At 39.2% G+C, this 22,545-nt stretch overlaps 1 protein-coding gene across 5 annotated transcripts in view; it reads left to right on the top strand.

Moving 5' to 3' along the window:
* The window catches only part of CA10 (carbonic anhydrase 10), a 320,654-nt gene extending 298,542 nt beyond the window's left edge, over window positions 1-22,112 (top strand). For 2 of the 5 annotated variants that reach the window (XM_044983407.1, XM_044983404.1), the window contains 5 exons: window positions 4,562-4,657; window positions 7,262-7,334; window positions 16,010-16,164; window positions 19,495-19,669; window positions 20,971-22,112. In XM_044983407.1, the coding sequence (XP_044839342.1) occupies window positions 4,562-4,657; window positions 7,262-7,334; window positions 16,010-16,164; window positions 19,495-19,669; window positions 20,971-20,993 (522 nt within the window). In that variant the 3' untranslated portion in view covers window positions 20,994-22,112. The remainder of the gene's footprint in view (window positions 1-4,561; window positions 4,658-7,261; window positions 7,335-16,009; window positions 16,165-19,494; window positions 19,670-20,970) is intronic. The other 3 variants (XM_044983405.1, XM_044983408.1, XM_044983406.1) reach the window with 2 other exon arrangements.
* The last annotated feature ends 433 nt before the right edge of the window (window positions 22,113-22,545 follow it).

Raw genomic sequence — 22,545 nt, 5'->3', positions numbered from 1 at the left:
TAATTTATCAGCTTAATTTTGATGGAGGAAATTGCTTGTTTGGAGATTGTATTTGGTGTACATTACCAATATGACTACATATTCAGCAATTACTAACATAAATTGATTCTTGTTGTTAATTAACATGTTATGAACAAAGGGAATGAAATGAATGAAACCTTTAGAAGGTTTTAATCTTGATCATATACTCATCCAAAGGGACTTTTTGATTAACAGGTAGTTGGAAGCAGTTGTTGATATGCAAATTATTTGTTTATAAAATTTAAGTTCCAGGGGGAGGGTGGGAGAAGAGAAGGAGAGTTGATACAATCTGAATTTTTAACTGTTTTTGATGTATTGATTGCAGTGTTGCTGCAGCAGCCAGAGTTGGTCCCAAGATACAAAAAAGACAGGGTGTGTGAAGTAATATCTGCTATTGGACCAACTTCAATTGGTGAGAGAGACAAGCTACCAAGCTTCACAGACAAGTGGAGCTCAAAAGCTTGTCACTCACCAACAGAAGCTGGTCCAATAAAAGATATTACCTCACCCACCTTGTCTCTCCCTCGATTTATTAGGTCATTTTTTTCTTTTTGGCCGAGTGACTAATCATGGTACGATAATGATACGAAAGCCTAAGTCATTCCCGCCATGGCCTCTCACTGTTCATTCTTTTACCTCATTGGAGAGGTGGATTAATCAAGGCCCAACTTAGCAGAGCTGGTCAGAAAAAAATTGAATCTCGGTGTTTTTACTGTGGAAAAAGAAACATTTTTCGGCAACAATTTTCACAGAAAGAATTTCCCATTTTTCAACCAGCTCTTCTTAGTAACAGTAGCTCATTCCACACTATGGTAGTTAGCAAGGTTGGAAGTTCAGCCTCAACCTACGTTGAAACAGTTTTGTTCTTTTTTTAAACATACTATTTGGGACTAGCCCTGGAGCAATTTGAGCAGTTGTGGGAGGAGGGATAGTCTGTGTGTGTCCAGGGCTATCGGAACAGGGAGCTGGGAACAGGCACCAGTTGGAAACACTGGTACAGGTGAGGGAGTTTCAAGCAAATAGTACAAAGAGGGTGACCAGAGGTCCCAATACTAGGGGCTTTGTCTTATATAGGCAATTAAACCCCCGACTCCATCCCCCCCCCCGAAAAAAGTGTCCCAATTTTTCACACTTGCTGTCTGGTCACCCTAAGTACAAATGTTCCTCTGGATCAAAGTGTATTATAGGAAAGAGAGATTCATTATAGAACAGTGGATAAATTAACTAGTCATCCAATTTCCCATCAGGTCAAGCCTGTTAATTCACACATGCATAGATGCCACTAATCACCTGCAATTTGAGCCCACGCATTTGGCATGGATTGTAGAGCCCCATTCCAGCATTATGATTTCCCTTCACTCCACCAATTAGTCTTGATCCTACAAATTCTGTCTCTGGAATGGGAGCTGAGTGTTTTCTCACGGTTTCTGCAAGTTGTCCTCAATAGGGATTGCACTTACAAAGAAAGATGAAGTTGGTCTCTTATCTTTACTTTACTCAGTCCAGCCAGTCTTGTACTTACAGTTTGGTTCATTAGATCAACAAAGCTTACCTAGGTAACTGAGGGACTTACTATACAAGAAAATCCCATCTAAAGCAGATTTCATGACCTATTTCCTCACAAATTCACTGACTGACTTTGGGTGCTGGAGTGAATGCTAGTAAATAAAATCAGAATGTATGCTGCTGAGCTTAAAAGTGTCAACAAGGGCACAGTCCCTATGGCTAAGATGTTATAAAAATTCAGTAACATCACAAGCTGATGACTAATGAGCCTAGAACCTCTGGTTGCAGTTAAGTGAAAACTCTCATTAATTCTTTACAAGACCTTTAGAAGACATGCTACAATAGGATAGTTAATGCTTCCTCCAACTCTGCTGACTCTCGAAGCTCAGAATATGACTTCATTGCCTACTTTGACATTTTTTCTTCCTGCTTCCAGGTTGTTTTTGTCTTGCTTAAAAATTTCCTACTGTGCCAGTTGTAAAAAGGTCAACTGATAGTTCACAATCCAGCAGAGGAGAAAAACAGTCAAAAATTAACACATTGTCAACCATTTTGACCCTCACAATCAGATTTTTTTGTTTTGTTTTGGGTCGTTAAATGAGAGTTATAAAAGGTAAAGCTGAATGCTAAGCGTCCAGGCCTGCTCAACGTACTAAAGCAAACATTCTCTTGTGTCCTTTGGGAATTTATAAACTCATCCAATATCCTTGTGGCTGAGCATTATGATGCCTTTATTGAACATGTATGTACAGGTTGGGTGTTTTTCTTTATGTGATTCAGGGCAGCAAAATCAGGCACTTGCACATAACATGCCAGATGCATTTTGCAGTCAAGGCACTGTATAGGAAAATACTGAATACGCCCAATGTTTATAAGGCATCATTTATTTCTCAAGTTATGATTAATGAGGCAGTAATCATGTAGGTTATGCTTGATTTACAAATGTATGCCATAACTTTGATTGCTGCTGGCTCACATATTGATGGACATACATATTTTGGTGGTAAACAAAGGCCTTAACATTATTATTTTTAATAAATACATCACAAAAAAGTCAGGTCACTCTTGCTACACCAATCTTTGCTACTATATCCTTGCACAACTGGGGCACTAAGCATTCCATCTGTTGTAGGGACAGAGTCATTGCGATTATTAAAACTCATTTTAGCGAGATTTTTCTCCATGACCATGATCACTTCATGGGAGGAAAGCCTTCTATGGTGCAGCTTCTTTTCTGGCTATAAAAGACTTTAGCCATTTGGAGGGTAAAAGAGAATCTTTGGTCTGATATTGATCTGATGTTGTGAGCTAAGCAGAACATAAACTTTGTGAGTTCAAGTAGTATGAATGGAACAAAACTTTTTCAAAGTTTCTTTAAATTCAAAATTCCAAGTTTAATTTTGCTAACATTATTTAATAGTAATATACAAAAGTCAGTTTGTGTTCTCATTTCAGCTGGTGAAACTCCTTTGACTTCAATGGAGTCACTCCAGATTTTCACCAGTGTAACAGACAGCACAATGTAACATAGTGGTTTTTACTTTTAAATCTGAGTTTAAATCAGCATCCCAAGTTTGGGAAATATTGCCAACTTTCAGTGCTGATCTTAGGTCCAAGTATTCAGATATTCTGAATTCAGATACATACTAAAATGTAAATGGTTAGCTCAGTCCTTTTCCATCTGCCCATGTAGTCTGTAGCTATATGCATATCCTACCCAAAGTTCCTACTTTAAGTCAGCAGTGGCCACTATGATAGTCTGAGATATAGAAGTGCCTAGGGAGAATGCTTCATGGTCTGATGTTGGGGGAGGATCATTTCTCCCAATCGCTGGTGAGCTCCCCCTTCATAAATCCCATTTTCTATGGATTTGCAAAAGGAACAGAAATGTAGACCCTAATGAGATGTGACCATTTTTTAAAATCTATTATTATTACATAACATACATGATGCTCTGTACCTGGCATAATATCACACCAATTAGCAAACAGTGAATCACAGTAAGTTCAGTCAGGATCATAAAAATGCTTTTTATGCCATGAATGTTGTTTTTTGTTTTGTTTTGTTTTTTATTGCCAGTGGATTTTTTTTCTCCCATTAAGTTTAAATCATGATGACCCTCTGAGGAGCTGGGGTTTAAATTCCAAATGCCATGCTGCTAGGCTTTTAAAAATGCTGAAACAGTGGCACTAATTTTTCAGTCTTGGTTGCCTAAAGCGAGGCACCTCGGTAAGTTGCCTAATTGTCAGAGATGCTGAATACCCACAGTTCCCTCTGACTACACTGGGAGTAAAGGGCATTCACCACCCCTGAAAAATCAGGCTATTTATTACTATTATTTATATTACAGTAGTATCCAAAGGCCCCAATCAGATCTGAACCCCTTGTGCTGTGCACTTTACAGACATACAGGAAGAGAAACAATCGCTGCTCCAAGGACCTGACAATCTAAAATATAGATTTTAAATTAAGATAAGATGCAGCCAAATAACAAGCAGGAGGAACAAGGGAAGACAAGTGTTAACGACAGGTGCTTAACTCCGGGCAACCAATTTGGAAAATTTTGGCAAATGACATTAGTCTCTTGAATTTTAAACATCTACAAAGCACAACAACATTTTCTGTCTTATATGTTTGTCAACCCCTGACAGCTCTGAGTTTGAGCTGATGCTGAAGAGTACATATTACTTGATGCCTATGGCAACTGTTGTTGCAGCAGAGAAATTATGCCAACCCCTGCAGTGCACTTCATATGTGGTAAATTCACTTAACAGCAATTCAGAAGATGACACCCTGGTGCTGTGCCAGTTTGAGCCAGATGGTCACTGAGATTATTAAAATAATGCATGTTGCAAAAACCTCTGAAAAATTGCACAGTTACAAAGTTTACTAGCATGGTGGGGATCCTAATAAAAACAATCACCATATATATATATATATATATATATATATATATATATATATAGTATTTGCAGACAATACACAGTATGATTCTCCACTGTTTAATGATCATTTCCCCTCCTGCATCTTTTAGGTTCAACTAATCCATTATAACCATGAGTTGTATACAAATGTCACAGAGGCTGCAAAAAGTCCCAATGGCTTGGTGGTGGTTTCTATATTTATGAAAGTAAGTATTTCAATTTCATAAATATCATCTAATGTTTAAATTACTGAGATTTTGCCATGAACAGAATTTTAGAATTAACACAAGTCATCCTCATTTGTATTCTGTCAGCGCCTGTTGCTTCAGTCAGAAGTCAAGAGACCCCTTTGCGCTAGGCAGTGTACCCTCCTAATGAAAGAGACTGTCCCTGCTCCACAGAGCCTGCAGTCTAATGGGGAAAACATACCGAGAGGGAGAAAAACAGTTTTGTGGGGAGGACAAGGTACAGTTCAACGAACATATTTGATACAGTAAACAGCAGCTGTAGCTCTGTTAAAAGCTCATGTTAAAATGCTCAGGGAAGTTATTAATTCTGCAGATTTGAGGTGTCTAAAGAGATGCAAAAGTGAGTATATAATTAAAATGAACCCCTTTCTCGTGGGGGTGAGGAGAGAGGACAATTGCATTTTAGAGGAGTGATGACTGGTTATAAATCAAGAAATGCGTTTCCCTACCAATGTCATTTAAAACACCTTAGATTATCAAGACTGAAAGAATGTTGAAAATCTAGTTGTCTTTTACTTTTTTGCATTTCACGCAGGTAGAAGACCATATGATTATTATCTATTAACCTTCATACCAGACATACCCTCTACACTCCTCTACATCTATCGTTAATACTCAGAGCTCACAGTTTATTCAAACACTTTAGAATCCTCTTCTCCTCTTACTGCCTCCTTGCGGCAATACATGTGTTATACCATTGTGCATCCTCCACCTTTCCTTAGTAACTGTTATTGCAAAACATTAGCTGCTCCTTCTAGGGGAACAATGCTCTGATTTACTCTGCACCTCAAAATATCTAGCCAATGTCCCCAGAAATTAGATAGAGTCCGTTTTTTAAAAGAAAAAGAAAAATCCCTTTTAGTATACTCTGATCTAAATTTATAAGGATCAAACTTTCTGTCAAAACAGTAACCTCATAACTAAAATATCTATTTCACCAGTTATCTTGGAAAGTTGGACCTCCTTGCTGCCTTTTGTACAGCTCTAATATTTGAGGTATTTGTCAGAAAGATCTTCAGGTTATCTCTTTCCTCCCTGATACACTGTACTGTGAGGCAAGCCCAGTGAGTTAACTGTAGTTCATGCAAAGGGATACAATTGAAGCATCTTCTGGATACTGCCCACAATTTTCAGTTATGTGTGAATAACTTCATAATTCCTGTGTACTACTTTAGGTGCACTCCTAATGTAATGAATAACCCGAAGTGTAGAACCTGATTTGTTGTTTCCCTTCACACAGATACTTGGGTCTTTGTCTTCCATATATAGTGACAGTGCATGTTTTGTTTGGAATGTCTGAGTCGGTGTAAATCATTCCCTGAAATAATTATGCATCAAAATAGACAAAGTGTTTGATGACCACTGAACATAGCTGTTACGTACTGCCAAATATTTCAGTATGTTTAAATGTTGAGGGATAAAAAAAAAAATTCACAGATAAAAGCGCTGAATGCACCAGATCCTGTTCCATATACCACTCGAGCAGTCATGGCCCTGGCCACCTCTCGATATTGGGGGATGAGCTGATTCTGGGGAGAATCCCTGCTTGTTTCATGGGGAGGAGCGAGAACAATCTGGGGAAACAACTACAAGGATTTCAGAGGTTTCCTGTCCCTCAAATGGTGAGGATCCAGAACAGAACCTTGGCAATGCCTGGGGGCCATTTGGAGGTGGGATTCTGGTTCAGCCCCATAATGGTTATATTACACATTTTATGACATTTCCAAGCCTCACAATAAAAGAGTTTCGAAACCTGCATATGTCACAGCAGTATCCATCCAATTGCTAAGAAACATACTGTAACCCAGACAGGACAGGACAGAACAGAGAGAATTGATTAGAGTACCAGGAGGCCAGGTACAGAACCAACCAAGCTACATACATGTGTTGTACACATAGGACTTTAGAGGGCATGGCCTAAGTGACAACACCACTTGTTAGCTCTGCCACTCACAGTGCAATAAAATATCCCAGGATGAATAGCAAAAATAAAATGCTAATACATGTAATATTCTGCATACAACCTTGCACAGTATGCAATTGACTCAGTCAGACTTCTCTTGCAGCCTGCATAGCCTGTTGTTGGGAATCTCACAGATAACATATAATTCTAAATAAAGATAAAAAGTGACTTGAAATAGATACAACAGAGAGGAGGAGGAGGTCTGAAATAGGAGATATAAAAGATGTCACATGATGACACTGAATATTCTATGAGAGAATACCAAGTAGAGTGCTAATCACCCATAAATCCACCCAATTCAATTATGATGAGATCGAGACCCTATTTCACATTTTTAACCATGTGTCAATTTTTCCTTCTATTTTCCATTGAATTTATATTTAGAGGCAAACTTTCTGACCACTTCTGTTAGAGACATACCCATCTATAGTTGATTATGCCTCTCCCCGCAAAAGTCCTGCAAAGCAATCACATATATCTGCCTTTTTTTCCATACTTTTCTCTCTCTCTTTCTATACACATACACACAAGCTATATTTTCCTGAAAGGTGAAGCTTGTAGTAACAAAGTTTTTGACATTATTAATTTTTCTCCTTTAGGTGTCTGAATCATCAAATCCATTTCTAAATCGCATGCTAAACAGAGACACCATAACAAGAATAACGTATAAAAGTAAGTTTATTTTTATTCACCATGACTATCAGCTGCATGTAGTTAATGTAAAAGTATATATTTAGTGACCCACAGGATGTGAGGGACATCTAGTAATGAACAAAAGCTACAAGGTTTGTATCGCCAGTTATCATTTCCAGCTGGCCTGGTGATAAATTTGGGGACATAATATAATCAGAAGAACCTAGTAGAGCCATCAGTCCATATAGTATTAACTTGGAAGTTCAAAGCATATATTGTGTTTGAAAGAGCAATAAATTAAACTAAATCCAGCAAATGTACATATACTATTCTTACATGGGGGAAATGCATGTGTGTTAATAATGGAAGTTATATGTGGAACAGTGTGAATTATATCAAATCAGAACATATTTTAATTCACAAAATATTACTTAGTTCCTTGTTTCATGCTCATGTATTTTAACATGCAAGTGGGTATTTCCCATTTGATTCAATATTAAGCAATGGTTCCTTCTTATTAATTGTGTGTAAAAAGATGCTATTTCTACTGAATTGCTACTGCATATAATGGTAGTAGTATGAAGATGTCACGAAAATAAGTATTGTACATTTGCTGTATGCGGAATGCATTTAAGTGAGAACGTTCAGTAATTCCATACCATTGAATGGAAAACTAAAGCTTAAATGTCAGCTAACAATAAAGGTAACTTTAAGGCAGGAAAATATAAAGATCTTGATTGAGCAAATGAAATCTCGTCTCTTGGAAATCCTAGCCCCATTTTGCTTTTGAAAACTGGGAGCATATGTAGTTCAGTGGTTAGCTAGGGGACTGGCAATCAGGACTCTTCTGTTCTATTCCCAGTTCTGTGACCTTGGGCAAGTTACTTAAGGTATCTGTGCCTCAGCTTACCCATCTATAAAATTGAGTTTACCACCATCTACCTCACAAGGGGTTAGGGTTCATTTTAAACCTTAAAGTCTGGCAAACCTCATTTGCTTTGGACTGAGCCTGAAACTCTCCAAGGCTCTCTGAAAGATCCATTAAACCTTGACAAATTTCATATTTGTAACAAAACTTGCCTGATCTCAGGTTTATCTGTGAAAGGCTTGGAGAATTTCCTTTAAATAGATATTTACTATATGCATGCTGCCTATTATGGGACAGATCATGCCCTCCTATGCAAACCCGCTTTTTCCCTCCCCCGCAGTGGTTGCAACATTGAGAGAAAAAGATAAATATATTGTGTTCCAATAGTTAATTACTCTGTATTAAAAGTGTGCAACTTATTTCTTCTCCCAATATAGGTACTTATGAGAAGGAAAGAATCACAGGGCTCCCCTCACAAACTTTTCCCTCCGATCTTTCCCTCACTGGGTAGGGTTTTCTCCCCACCCTTAGAGAAGTAGTAGGGGTTTGGGCCCACTTTATAGATGGTCTGCTTTCCTTCCCCCAAATACCCCGGCAGACAGTACAGCTTCATGGTAGCTAAATTGCTAGGCTTTCTCTCACCAGCCACTGCCCCTAGAATACCCTGAAGGGATGAATCACAGCACAGTAGTAGTTAAGGTATTAACTTTTCTGAGGATTCCCTGTGGACTGATAAGGAAGAGATGTGTGTTCCCCTTGCGGATTCTCCAAATCCCGAAGTACGGATTCCTGGGCCAGCAAAGTGCTCTTCAGGGGCCAGACAGACATCTGGACTATGCCACAGAGGGAGCTCTTCCTCCTCTGTCCCGCAAAATACTCCACCCACCCAAATCTATGGGAGGGAAGCTGCTTCTGTCTAGAGTGTAGATACATGTTCTTTAACCTTTCATTGATTGTTTTTCCTTTTCTTTTAAACCAAACCTTGAACTATGAAATCTGTTCCAGTCACACTGAATATAGGTCATGAGATGAGCCATGAATTTAGGCATTAAGGTGAAAATTTAAAATGTAGGTCGTTTTAGATTTCATAGTCAAATGTTATTGGACCCATTTTAAAAATTTAATTATGGTTAACATTGACCCACATAGCTGTTAAAATCAAGCCCTAAATAGATACACACAGTGTGCCACTGCAGTACATTGAGCTTACTTTCCGCAGTAACAAGTATTGATTAGAAGTGGTTTTAGTGCAAATTGGGAATGTGAAAAAGTTATTGAAAGTAATTCTAAAGTTGCCTTGGGTGATGGATTATAGTGTCATTGCTGAAAAAATAATTTTACTTCATCTATTACAAGGATTTCCATACTGCATTTAACAGCTAGGATTTTTTTAAACTTGCGCTTTAGGGATCCTCAGTGAATTCTCGTTGTACTCATAACAAAATGGCCAGCCTCAATTACTTCAGTGAGAACATGGCCTGAATGACAAGTATAGATTGGGTCCAAAGTCAGGCACAGTAAGTAGGGCAGTTCAAGCAATGATTAAAAACACAGTAAGAGATGTTTAGTCTGTTACATAATAAGCCCAAGGACAAAATGTGTCAAAAAGGGGAATTTGAAATATAAGAAAATATTTAATGGTTAAAATGGACGTAACTCCTCCCCTCCCCCCTTGGAATTCCAAAGTGGATTTTAAATGCCTGTTTTATTCTTCTGCCAGTGGCTCAGCACAAAGAATTGGATTTGAGCAAGTTGAAATGACTGTTCTTTTAAATAGACTTAGTCAGGAACTATATGAATATCTCTAAAGAAAAATTGCTTTAATATTCATGTTTAAAGTAGGGCAACTAAGGGGCTGAAGGTGGTTTTCTTTTATTTTAAAACAGCAATATTATTTTTTAAAACTGAAATATGCCATGTTGGTTTAAGCTTTTGCTGGTAGAGGAGCCCACACTTCTCTTAATGTTGGATAAAACCAGCACTTTAGCTTCCAAGGAATCTGTGCAGAAATTTGGGCTTCATGTGTTGCACCAGAATTGCTGCCAAGAAGCCATCTGAAAGGCAAAAGATGTTGAATTTTGGACTTACTTCCTTAAATTTAATGCTTAACACTTAACTGCCTCACAGGGGAACATACGAATAAGTATCCCAATCTCAGATTCGGCCAAGAGAATTTCTAGCCAAATTTATGGACATAGTCTCAAATTTCAGAGGCTTCCATTTTTGGATGCCCAACTTTAGACATCAAGGACCTGACTATCAGAAGTGCTGAGCTCTCAAAGCTCCAGGCATAAACAGTGGGAGCTATGGATGCTCGGCATCTCTGAAAATCAGGTCCACAGTGTCTAAAGATGGGCATCCAAAATTAGAGGCCACTTTTCTCAATCTGGACATAAGTAATTGGTCCAAGGCAACAGGTGGAGACACGAAGAGCTAGAATTAAAACTTGGAACCACTTATGATTCCATATTATGAACCTAGAAGATGCAATGTGATAGTGATATTTTACAGGGAATATAGTGTTTAAAAACTACTCTATGTATTTGAACCCTAATTATCCAGACTCAGAAGCCCAGTCTTGCTCCCACTGAAGTCAATGGGAGTTTGCCACTGACAGCACTGGGATTAGGTTCCACCATTTTAGCATGTTGCATTTTTAATTTCATAAAGGAAAGTATGTGGCTTAAGTAGTTTCTTAAAGAGAGCTAATTTTGTTATGTGTGGTTCTTGCTATGAAGCGGGGGGAATTAGGAAAATCAGCTAACAAATGCAGAGAAAAGAATGAGAATTTCATCATCCGCAAAGAAAATTGTCAGAGTCGAGACCTTTATGTAAATTAATGTGAAAGCTAATGAAATGTAATTTGTGTAGAGAAAAGTTCACGAGTTCAGAAATTATCCTGAGACATAGGCAGCTCAAGATAAACAGAATGTGGATTGCAGATAGGAATGATGCTTAGAGTTTAGCAAAATCTGAAAACGGTTATTAAAGGATATTGACAAAGGATGCAGAGAAGCCTCCCCCAGAATAACTTTGAATATTATGAAGTTTATACCTTCAATAGAAATCATACATTTAAAAAGACATCACATTAAAGGGTGGCAGTCTATTACTATTGAAAACGCAAGATTACAGTTCTACTAGAAAAAAACTTGACTAAGATATGGAAAAATGGGAGTGGATGGGAAAAGATAGTGGTGGTTCAAGGCAAAGGTTGGTAATAAGGTGCCGCATCCTATAGGCTTTTCTCAGTGGAGTCTGTCTATTTTCAGTATGAGTTTGGACTAAATAAGGACCCAGCTCAATATTTGCTTTTATTGGGCTACAAAATTTTCTTCCACCTCTTCATTACCCTTTCCAGGGTCACATTAAGATGGTAAGAGAAACTCTACCTCTTCTGTCATTCCCATGAATTGCTATTTAGGGGGTCTGTAGTATGCAATGTTCACTTTCTTGCCATAAACATGCTCCAGCTGAAAACAGATGCAGTGGACCCGGTTCATCCCAGGTGTGGCTCCATTGCTCCGTGTCTCAAGTGGAAAAAATAGACCACAACTTAAACATAATTAATCCTAAACATCAATGTGGGCAAATAGCTCTCAGATCAACTGAATACTGGTCAGCCCCAAAGAATCAGATTACATCTTGCGGGGCCCTCAGACTCAAACAAGGTAATATGGGGCCTGATCCAGAGGCCAGTCAAGCCAGTGGGAGTCTTTCCATTGACTTGAATCAGCTTTGCATCAGACTCAAACCCCAAGTTTTTTTTTCCCCCCTCTGGGCCCGACAACCTGGTAGACAGCTCACTTCTAATCCTGTTTACATGAATTCAGGGTGTCACCCAGGTCAGGCTTCATCTGTGCTGGAGTGTTTAGGCTCTTACTTCCACTCTATATAGAAACTCCATATTCCTACCCACCTCTGTGCCTGGTTTTTGATGGTCTAAACCCAATCCTCACATGCTCAGTTGGTTGCTCCTGCTAATCTCAGCCTTGTGACTTCCACCTAAAGCTCTGTTGTTTATTTCTTGGATGGGATATGCAGAGCACTATTATTTTATAACTGCAGTTCAAATCTGTGGAGTTATTAGTAACCCAAATGGTACTTACTGATTGCATTACATCACAGTAAGCAAACAGATCTAAGAGTGGAAGAGAAGCACACCAGGAGATACATTGCAAATGATTTAGGGAATGAATGGTGCTTGACTCCTGCATAGGTACACAAGGGAGGCAGAAAGCCCAAGGCTCTTCTGTTCCCCATTCAGAGGTGTATCACAGAGGGAGTCCTTGCATTGAGGAAATGCAATGACTCTACAGCTAGTTCTGCCCTATGCAAAGGGGGCCAGGTCTAGTCCCTACAATTCTACACTGGAGAGGTGAGTAACTGCTGCGCTCTCCCCAAGGGTATTGCATCATCAGCCAGGCTCTTCTTGTGTTCCCAGAGGGTCTGCCAGACCTCGCACTAGAGTTGGGGTGCCCCCACAATGGCTGAGTACAGTCATTTGTTACATGCCTCAGTCCTGCCCTGTCTGAGGGGACTGACCAGGGCCACTTAGGTTAAAAATCCACATTAAGAATAATGGGCTAAATTCACCATTGGCATAAACAGGGACAATTCACTGAAACAAGTAGAGTTTCCTGCATTTATACCAACAATGAAGTTGACTGCATGTCTTCCATGTGATACCTTGCTCTATTGCTTCTACCCTAAATTTTCGTAGTGCCCATCTATAGTAGAGCAGGTGAAAGAAAAGAGATGTGACCCAAAAAAGCCATAAATTATCAACATCCCAGATCTTCACTAATTTCTTAGGTTGGCTTTTAGTCTCCTGGTAGACATGTCAGAGAAAATTCTGTTCTCGTTTAAACCGTTGCAAACCCATTGAAGTTAATATGGATGTCAGTAAGAGAATTTGGCCCTTGGAGTTTGAAACTATCTATTCTTACCGATTCCATGCCATTTAGAATGAACACACCAGGCTCTCTGGTTTATAAATAATTAAAAGGATGTTCATGTGGGGAAAAGAGGTGTGTAATGACTCATACAAAACAATCACTGGCATGAAAAAATGCATTCCATGCTCACTAATTCCAGCAAAATTATTGCTGCAATGCTTTTTTTTTTTTTTATTAATAGGGCTTAGCTGTATTCAGTCTTCTCTAGCTGTTAAAATTTAACACCATTCTGGCTCAGTAATGCAACAGCAATAGTTTAGCACTTTCATCTGGAACATTTTTTGGCTTGGAAACACATTCAGAATCCCAGGCCTTAGGCCAATGGAGGTTGAACATGTTAACAAAGTCGAAAGACTCGGTCACCTAGGTGAGAATAACAACGTATTCCACTCTATTAGTAAACCCCACAATTAATATATAGAACTGCATTCAGATTGACTTCAAGTACAAAAAGGGGTGGGACTTCAGATTTCTCACAGCCAAGAAAGTACATCGAGACATCTTTCCTGAAATAATGAAGATTAAGTCTGAACAGATTTTAAATAGATAACCTGATTCCTGTGTAACCCACTGGTGAGTGTGTCCAGTCTCTGCTCTGTCACCAGTGGTTATGAATTATATAGTCCCAGCTAGGGGAGACATGACTGTTTAGTTAATGCTGTAGCAACTCATGCAGTTAGCTCCCTAAATCCCCAGTGTGCTGGTCAAGATAGCAGCCATCACACTTGTATTCCCTGGGTACTCCAACCAGAACCATCTACTGCCTGAGACAGGCGTTTGTGATGCAAAAAGGTCTTCTTTTCCCCTCACACACAACATAGAACATATCAAGTATCAGAGGGGTAGCCGTGTTAGTCTGGATCTGTAAAAGCAGCAAAGAGTCCTGTGGCACCTTATAGACTAATAGACGTCTATTAGTATTTTTCCTTATCTTTTAGCAACAATCTCTCAAATGGAGATGAAATATCACATTTTTAAGCGCTTGCATGCTTCCTTGATCATTGCAACTTTTCTGCTTTCTTTTTGGAAGGTAGAAGAGGGAAATAGAGGAGGAAGGAGTGGAGGTAGTTTAACTGTGCAATACCATGAATGTTGATCAATGACATTTTATGTAAACATTGTTGTAAATGAGGATATTGAAACAATAGGTACCGACTTTATTATAGTAGTGACACAAAGTAGAGCATGAATAAAGTAAGTTGATATACTTCATGAGTGACACCTGGAGAAATGTGGCTTATATGACACACACGTACTGCAACTGAATCAGTCAAAGACTCAAGTCATTTACTTCCGTTGAGTCTTCACATGCTTGACCATACTTTCATGGCTATTTCTGCTGCTGTCATAGAAAAGAGTGTAACTGGTGAAACGAAGTAACTGCCTGACTTGTCAGCTGTTTAAGGGGAAGTGGTCTACCCTGAACAATTTGGCTAATAAAAGCTAAAATTTATCATGAATTTCATAACTTTCTTAAAAGTGAACAAAAAATATATTTACAATTTCAAAAACTCTTTCCCCCCTTTTCTTTTTTCAATAGCTTGTCTAAAAGATGTATTGATTGTAAATTAATTGCTCATTAACATGCGGTTTTTATTCTAGTTAAGTTTACAATAAATGTTGCATGGGAAACTTCAGATAAATTCTGTGGAAAGTCGTGACCATTCTGATACAGATTAGAAGTGATATGTTTTAGACTGAGGTCTCTAGTCTATGAGCAGGAATCTTAGCATTTCATTTCCACTGCACTTGCTTCCGTATCTCCCCATCAATGTCAATAGGAGGGCCTTTCATTTACTGAAAGGAGAAGAAATGTGCTTAGTTGGCAGGATGGTAGCACACCTCCCTTGCCCACATAGTATTTGCTTAACTAATGAACCATACCAAACACACTACATGCAATTGAAAGCAACCAGTGAGATTTCACCATTCATCTTACCAGCCCAGCTTCCACTGTGATGCATCATATTGGTAGAGGAGACAGCTGAAGAGTTTAAATGTAAAGTACCCCAGCACAATATCCAGTAAGGAATTGTTGGAGTCTGAAATTCTGCAGAGAATCCTGGAAAATCAGCGTTACAGCTTTGAAAGACTTGCAGAAAGCACTGCAGGGTTAGTGTTATGTAACAGCAATAATACATACAATATAGCAAAGGCTGAGCAGCTTCGATGACACTTAGAAGTTATATCCATTTCTAATGATATGCTGGCACATGTCCACACTCTGCAGTCGTCTACAAAGGGACACCTCATTAATACCAGAGAGGATATGAAAAAAGTGGGAAGCCCAGTAAGTTTCTTTACAGCATATTGTCTCACCTCTGACTTGAGCATTCTGAGTTTATATTGCATCCACTCCCACTGTGCCCACTAAAGGACAGCAGGCTTCATTGAGCAGCTTTATCATCAGACATTAACCTTAAGAAGGCAGAACAATCTTTTCTCTTAAACAAGGGTAATTAAGCTTTAACACTCTTGGCCTTCCCAAGGTCTTGTTGAGCAAAAATTGTTCATCACTCCAAAAATACGGTAAGTCGGCATTCTCCAAAGACTGCTGCATCCAAATCAATAAATACAACTTCAACCAGCTTTAATCCCAAATACCTAAAACAAGGCCCAATTCTCATTGCAAATGCTTGTGCTAAACTCCTAGTGAAGTCAACAGAACCTGTGAGCAAGCATCTAAGGGCAAAGTTATATTAAAATCATAATATCTGTTAATGTCTATGTGTTGAACAATCAATTTGTACAGAGCACAATGCATATTCATTTGACTTTCTATTTCAGTAAAAGTAAGGTTGAGGTTGTAGAGTAAAAGGGATGTGCAACAAAGTTTGTCTTGTGAAAGTATTGCTTGATCTAGATCATTTTCCCCCTTTGTTCTCTAGATGATGCATACTTACTGCAGGGACTTAATATTGAGGAACTTTATCCCGAGACCTCTAGTTTCATTACATATGATGGGTCCATGACCATTCCACCCTGCTATGAAACAGCAAGTTGGATAATAATGAACAAGCCTGTCTACATAACAAGGATGCAGGTAACTAAAATGAACATAATGGATCCAGTAAATGTCATCAGAAGAATAAATATTTTAAATTTATATCTTTGTAGCATCATATTTGAAATTATGCTTCTCTCTTTGGTTTAGTGCAGTACTGTATCTTAAACCATGTTTGTTTTGTAATTTCTACACAAGGGGGTGCTAGAATAACTAAAAAATACCCACGTGCAGAAGCATAATTGGGACCCTCCTACACTAGGTTAGAAAAGACTAAGAACTTCAGAAGAGTGAGGATTGTGGTCTCATGAGGGATTGTGGCAGCCAGTTTATGCAGTGGGACTGGAGCTAGGACAAAGACCCTTTGCGGAAGGCTCCAGTCTACATTGTCTGGCGCAGAAAAAAGGTGGCAGGATTGATGCCAGCACATGTGTGTCAAAAATTTGGAAGATAGGCCTTTGGTTCCAGAGTGACATATTGAGGGCTACTGTTAGGTAGCTGCAGCAGAGAGCAAGCAGTAGGAGCTAGATTCATTCCATTGTGTTGGCCACCTGGGGACCACATTGGTGGAAAAGCCACAACAATGGGGTCTTTGCAGCACAGTTCAGTTGCTTTCAACCCCCACTGAGAGTGTCACAGACAGCAGATCCTCAAGTGTGGGTGCCTGGGAAATGGGGCATCCAAGGGTGGCACCCTCTGGCAGCAGGCCGCAGCACTACCCGTGCACCTCTGGCACTTTCCCTTCTCAGCGTAACCCAAGAGCTCCACTTCAGGCTCTCTTGCTTAAATAATATCCCATAGTTCTAATAGTCTGTAACAAAAATCCCAAAACATAGTCCATAGCATCCCCAGTCCACGTTGTCCTTAAAACCCCATTCTTCCCAGCAGGAAAACCACCAATGCCACCCCCAGCCTCTCTGCTTGGAGTGCATCCTCATCATATTCTGGTGTCTTCCACCACACCTAGGCTCCTTGTTGGTGCCCTTCTATCCCTTTGCCTGGACAGCCACCCCAGCCCTCCCAACTCGAGTGCAACCCCTCTCTTCCCAGTGGGAACCCCCACAGCCTCTCTTTAGGAGATCATCCTGGCCAGAGGAGCATCCCTCACTGTCCCAGCCCTCTCAGTGATCCCCTGGACCCAGCTCTCTGGTGATGTCAGTGGTTAAGCACTTATGCTGCACCCCTGCCTTCAGCCCTCTTGATCCTTAGCATCAGCTCTCTGGCTTAGAGACAGCAGGCACCTCCCTCTGCTCCCTCCTCCTTGCTTTCGCCTTCCAGCCCTGGCTCTCTGGCTTGGAGAGGTCAGCTGGTGAAACCCATTTTCTGCCCTCCTGCCTTCAGTCCCTCCCCCGTCCCGCAGGAAACACCTTCTGACTCTGGCAGCTCTCACTCAGGCAGCTGAGATTCACTGGGTCTCCCTCTCTCAGATTCTGCCTGGGCCTTTCTATCCCCCAGGTACTGCCTTGACCTCTTAATTGGCCAAATGGGAGCCTATTCTGGCACAGAGCACTGGACCTATTTAATTTAGTGGGGCCAACCACGGGATGCATTGATTCACCTCATCCCCGGTATATCCTCCATTAGTGAGAATCCTAAGAGCCCTAAGCAGATCTTAGAGCCGTTTTCTCACCTCAACCCAGAGTAGAGCAGCTCTAGCTAACACAGTAGAAGTTATCTAGTCCAAGGAATGAAATAAAGGATGAGAAATCAGGGCTCAAAAAATCACATTGGGGCTTCAAGTCCTGTCATCTTTGTCAATAAGATGCTATAGAAAACATGCAATGTATTTTAACTGCATTGTATTAATTCTGTCCAACTGTGCATGGGTTTGGGGAATACAGTTTGTTGTTCTGTTCTAAATGGGTAGAGTAATTTAGGGGACACAGTTGAGAGAAAACGGGTACATATCATACATACTAAACGTCCCAATGAACGTGCATGTTTTCTACAAGAAATATTTTTGTTACATTATTACAACAATAATGCAAATTGTTTAGTAGAAAACGAAGATCAGAATGTTTCTATAGCCTACACTGGTACTCAAAGGACATCATCTCATGATAGCTGCTCCTTGTCAGCCTTTACTGGTTAGACGCATACTACCATATTAGTACTGCAAATTGATTTAATGGAATACATACTAATTATACAGTATACACAGAAAGACGGAAGATTTCCCTTGTAGTCATTAGCACTTCTACAACATGCAAAACACACCTACTGGTATAGTTCTCTTCAAAACTCTCCAAGCTCATTCCCCCACTTTCCCACTACTCTTAACTAATGAGGTAGCCACCAGAAGGAAATGGATAAATGCCCTTTAACCTTTAGATTGCCACTTCAAAAGACATCGTAGCTGTTTGGTTGTTTGCAATCCAGCTGCTAGTGGACATTTGCTCACCCTACAAATACCACCTTCACAACTGGCAACTTTGTTAGTAGTCATGATAGGTAAAGACTGTCCCATAAAGACAGGTTCCAGAGTAGCAGCCATGTTAGTCTGTATTTGTGGCACCTTAGAGGCTAAATAAATAAATTTGTTAGTCTCTAAGGTGCCACAAGTTACTCCTGTTCTTTCTGTTCCATAAAGGAGTCCCAGGTCAGGGCCAAAGCGCAGTAGGAGGGCAATGTAGGGATGACTGCACTGGATCTTTCAGTGAACAGAGATTTCAGTCTCCAGGACTGTCAGGTCCCAAGCCTTCCAGAAGCACTAAACTTCTTTAAAAATACAGATGTGGTGCCAATCAGTCTCTGCATTCAGATTTCTGTGGCATAACCAGTAGTTGGGCACTTTCACCAAGAGCTGTCTTCTCAATAGCAAGCCAGAGTAGTTACCATAACATCTTCGGGCAATTTTCTCTCGTCATTCATCAAATTCCCTTTCTCTGCACCTGCCGCCACGATCTAGTACAATGGATTCCATTTACTTCCTGGTCAGCCAAAGCTCCCTTGTGCCATTTCCATTTATTCTGCACAAAACTGGAGGAAACGGGGCTTAGAAAAACAGGATCATGACCACAAAAGGAATGGTTTTGTCTTTACTTAAGGTATCCCAATTGCCCATGTGTCTAAAACTATGTTTAGTATAGACTAGGGTGACCAAATGTCCCGATTTTATAGGGACAGTCCCGATTTTTGGGTCTTTTTCTTATATAGGCTTCTATTATCCCTCCCCCACATCTCGATTATTCACATTTGCTGTCTGGTCACCCTAGTATAGACTGAACCTCTGTCAACCCTCCCCAAATTCCAAATCACAAAAGTATTGTTAGAATACTTTGCATATGATGATTAATCTAAATAGTTTTCAATATTGTTTACTTAGAGTGAAGAATAATACTACAGGTCCTTGTTTTGTGTTTTGTACAGATGCATTCTTTACGACTGCTAAGCCAGAATCAGCCATCACAGATATTTCTGAGCATGAGTGACAATTTCAGACCAGTCCAGCCTCTCAACAATCGATGTATCCGAACTAATATCAATTTTAGTTTACAGGGTAAAGATTGTCCAAACAACAGAGCACAGAAACTACAGTATAGAGGTAGGTTTTACATAAGGCACTCTCCAGAACAATAATTTCTACACCTATGTAGAGCTCCTTTCCTCTGAGGATCCTTGTTTGATTTACATAATGTTGTTAGTAGCGGTGTACAATGGGACATATATTCAGATCCTATCCCACCTATTTATATATTGATTCGCTTTTATAAGTGTCAGATTTCAGCCAGCAAGTTTAGAATATCTGAAATCTGAGAAGTTTTACAATGATACACAGCATCATAACATCTCACTCCAGTTTATGACAATAGGATAATTTGTAGCTGTAGGTTGTTTTCTTGAAAAAGAGGTATGGCAAGTGCAAATGAGAATCAAAACATAATTGTAATAGGAATAGCCCCACACTGCAGATTGTGATATAAAGTGGAGTAAAATAATAGGCCGTATGACAATTGAAGGAAATGTTATAAGGAAATAAAATTTATTTCTACTCTGAAAGGTAACTCCATAAAATTAGTAATGTAAGGTTCCACGCTGATTATCTCTTAGCTATTTCCAGAACACATCTTCTCGCTTCATAATTATGATTTTTCCAGTTGCAAACTGATGATCTAGCTGGGTTCTCTTTAGTTTTCACAACATCAGCAGATGCTGTGCATTTGGAACTCAGTTAACAATTTCTGTTCCTGCTGTTGCATCCAGAATGGCATCCAACTCTCTCTCCCAGAGCTGTGTTGGCTCCACTGAGATCATGGGAATAAACATTGGTAGAAATGGGATAGTATTGAAAGTGAGGAGGTATGCTTTCACATATACTTAAGCAGCTCAACTGAGCAGTCAGGTGCCATTGTGGAGTTGAATCACACTAAATAATTTGATAAAAACACTATTTGAAAATATCAGAAAGGATGATAGTAGAGCTGGTCTGAAATGGGGAATTCAGGTTTCAGAAAGGAATGATTTCTCGGATATTCCAAATTTTTCAGTTCATATTCCTCCCCCTGCCTTTTTTCTGTTTTCCACTGAAAAATGAGTGAAGGGGGGGAGGAAGGGGTAGAAAGGAGAAAAAAGGCAAAAACATGACTAAATATTTCATTTCCCAATTTAAAAAATTTTAATAATTTTCTATTGAAAAAGATATTTTCAACTAAATATTTTTCATTTAAAATTTTTTGACCAACTCTAGTCTAGTGTTAAGACTAAGAGCCACATTCTCAATTCATAATTTTGAAATTACTCAACTATTTTCTACACAATACAAACATTGAAGGCATTTAATTTTTAAAAACAGCAATTTTATATTTGGTGTTTGGTAAAGTATAACTGTTGTTACTTTTCTTTCAGTAAATGAATGGCTCCTCAAGTAATTAAGACAAACAGGAAAAACTCCTAACCTCAGTGGAATGCTACTACTGTGAATTGACATAATCTAGAATGCACCCAGCCTCATTCACTCTTTGGATTCATGGCAGTATGTGCAAACGTGCTGCAAGAAAAAAGCTGCCAAGATGGAAACTTAACTAAAAATTCATTCATATGATTGATCGTAATAAAAAAGAGACAATAACTACAGTAAATGTGATTACAATTTTGATACAGTTTTCCTGAACTAATTTAGCTTCACAAAGAAAGACTTTTCAGCCTTTGTACATATGAAATTCTTTCTTTCCTCCCCTTCAAAAGAAAAAAAAATAAAAAAGAAAGGTGGCTCCATACAGCATCAAAGTGGAGTTGTGTTCTGTGTGCCAAGTAATCCTTGGAAAGCTCTCATTATATCCCTATCATTAATGGATACTGACAAGACAGAATAAGAAGATTGTAGAGGAAACGTATTTCTAGGTTATGATCCTTCTGTTTATTTAATTAAAAAAGGACAGACATTGAGAGATAAGTATTGTAAATATATCACCGCAGAATGTAAAAGAAATTGAAATATATCCCCCTTTGTCACATATCTGTAGTAGGATTTGCCAAGATCAGAAATGATCCATTTTCTGTTTCTTGTTTTACAAAGGTCATACATTGTGTTTGGTTACTGTTAACAACTCAATAAATGTGTTGAACAAATTAATTTAGTACACTCGCTTTGGTTTATTTTTCCTTTCTGAAATGATAAGCCTCTAGCACTTGAGGCTTCTTTTCTTTTCTTTTTTACTTTATTTGTTTGCAGCCAGTTTAACTGAGTTAATGGCAATTAGGAATGTATTTAACAAAGCTAGTGTAACTTTAATTCCATTTTATGGTTCATCATTAAGAAGAATTAGGCTCCAGAAGCAGAAGGCAACTGAAAAATGGGTTAGTTTAAAATTACCATTTCCCCGGTTTGAGTCCATTATTGAGACATACAAATTCAACCTTGTAAATTGCTAGAAGGGATATATTTCTTTACAGATGTAGCAGGAGCTGACCAAGTTAAAGCTAATGCCTTTTTTCTTGTTTATAATGGTCATTCACTGTGTTTGGTTACTGTCAAGAACTCAATAAATGTGTTTAACAAGTTCATGTGTGCATTTTTTTTTATATTACCAATGTTAAAGTTGTCAAATCAGTTGGGTCCCAACTAACCAGGAATCATCCCTCTCTCTGTGATCTACCATGACAGCTGTGATTATAATGGGGATGTTGCAACTGATAGATCCAAAGGTGAAACTATCAGGGGCTGAAGCTGGGGTGTGGAATTCTCTATCACCAAAGATCTGGATGAGCCCAATTTTGCAGTCAGGGCACAGCGTAAGGTATCTCTTTACACAGACCCCCCTCAATAACAACAGGGCAGAACAGCTAGCAGCATTTCTCCTGGAGACAAACAAGCAAGAAAAAAAGCTGCTTTAAGAAAGTATCATAAGTGGTTGAATGGTGAGGAGTATGGAGTGGATGGAACGGATGTAATTGTTTATAGCGTGCATGGCACCCAGTTGG

The sequence above is a fragment of the Mauremys mutica genome, chromosome 12 (assembly GCF_020497125.1).
Source record: "Mauremys mutica isolate MM-2020 ecotype Southern chromosome 12, ASM2049712v1, whole genome shotgun sequence".
Taxonomy (NCBI): domain Eukaryota; kingdom Metazoa; phylum Chordata; order Testudines; family Geoemydidae; genus Mauremys; species Mauremys mutica.
This window is presented reverse-complemented; position numbering and strand designations above follow the sequence as displayed.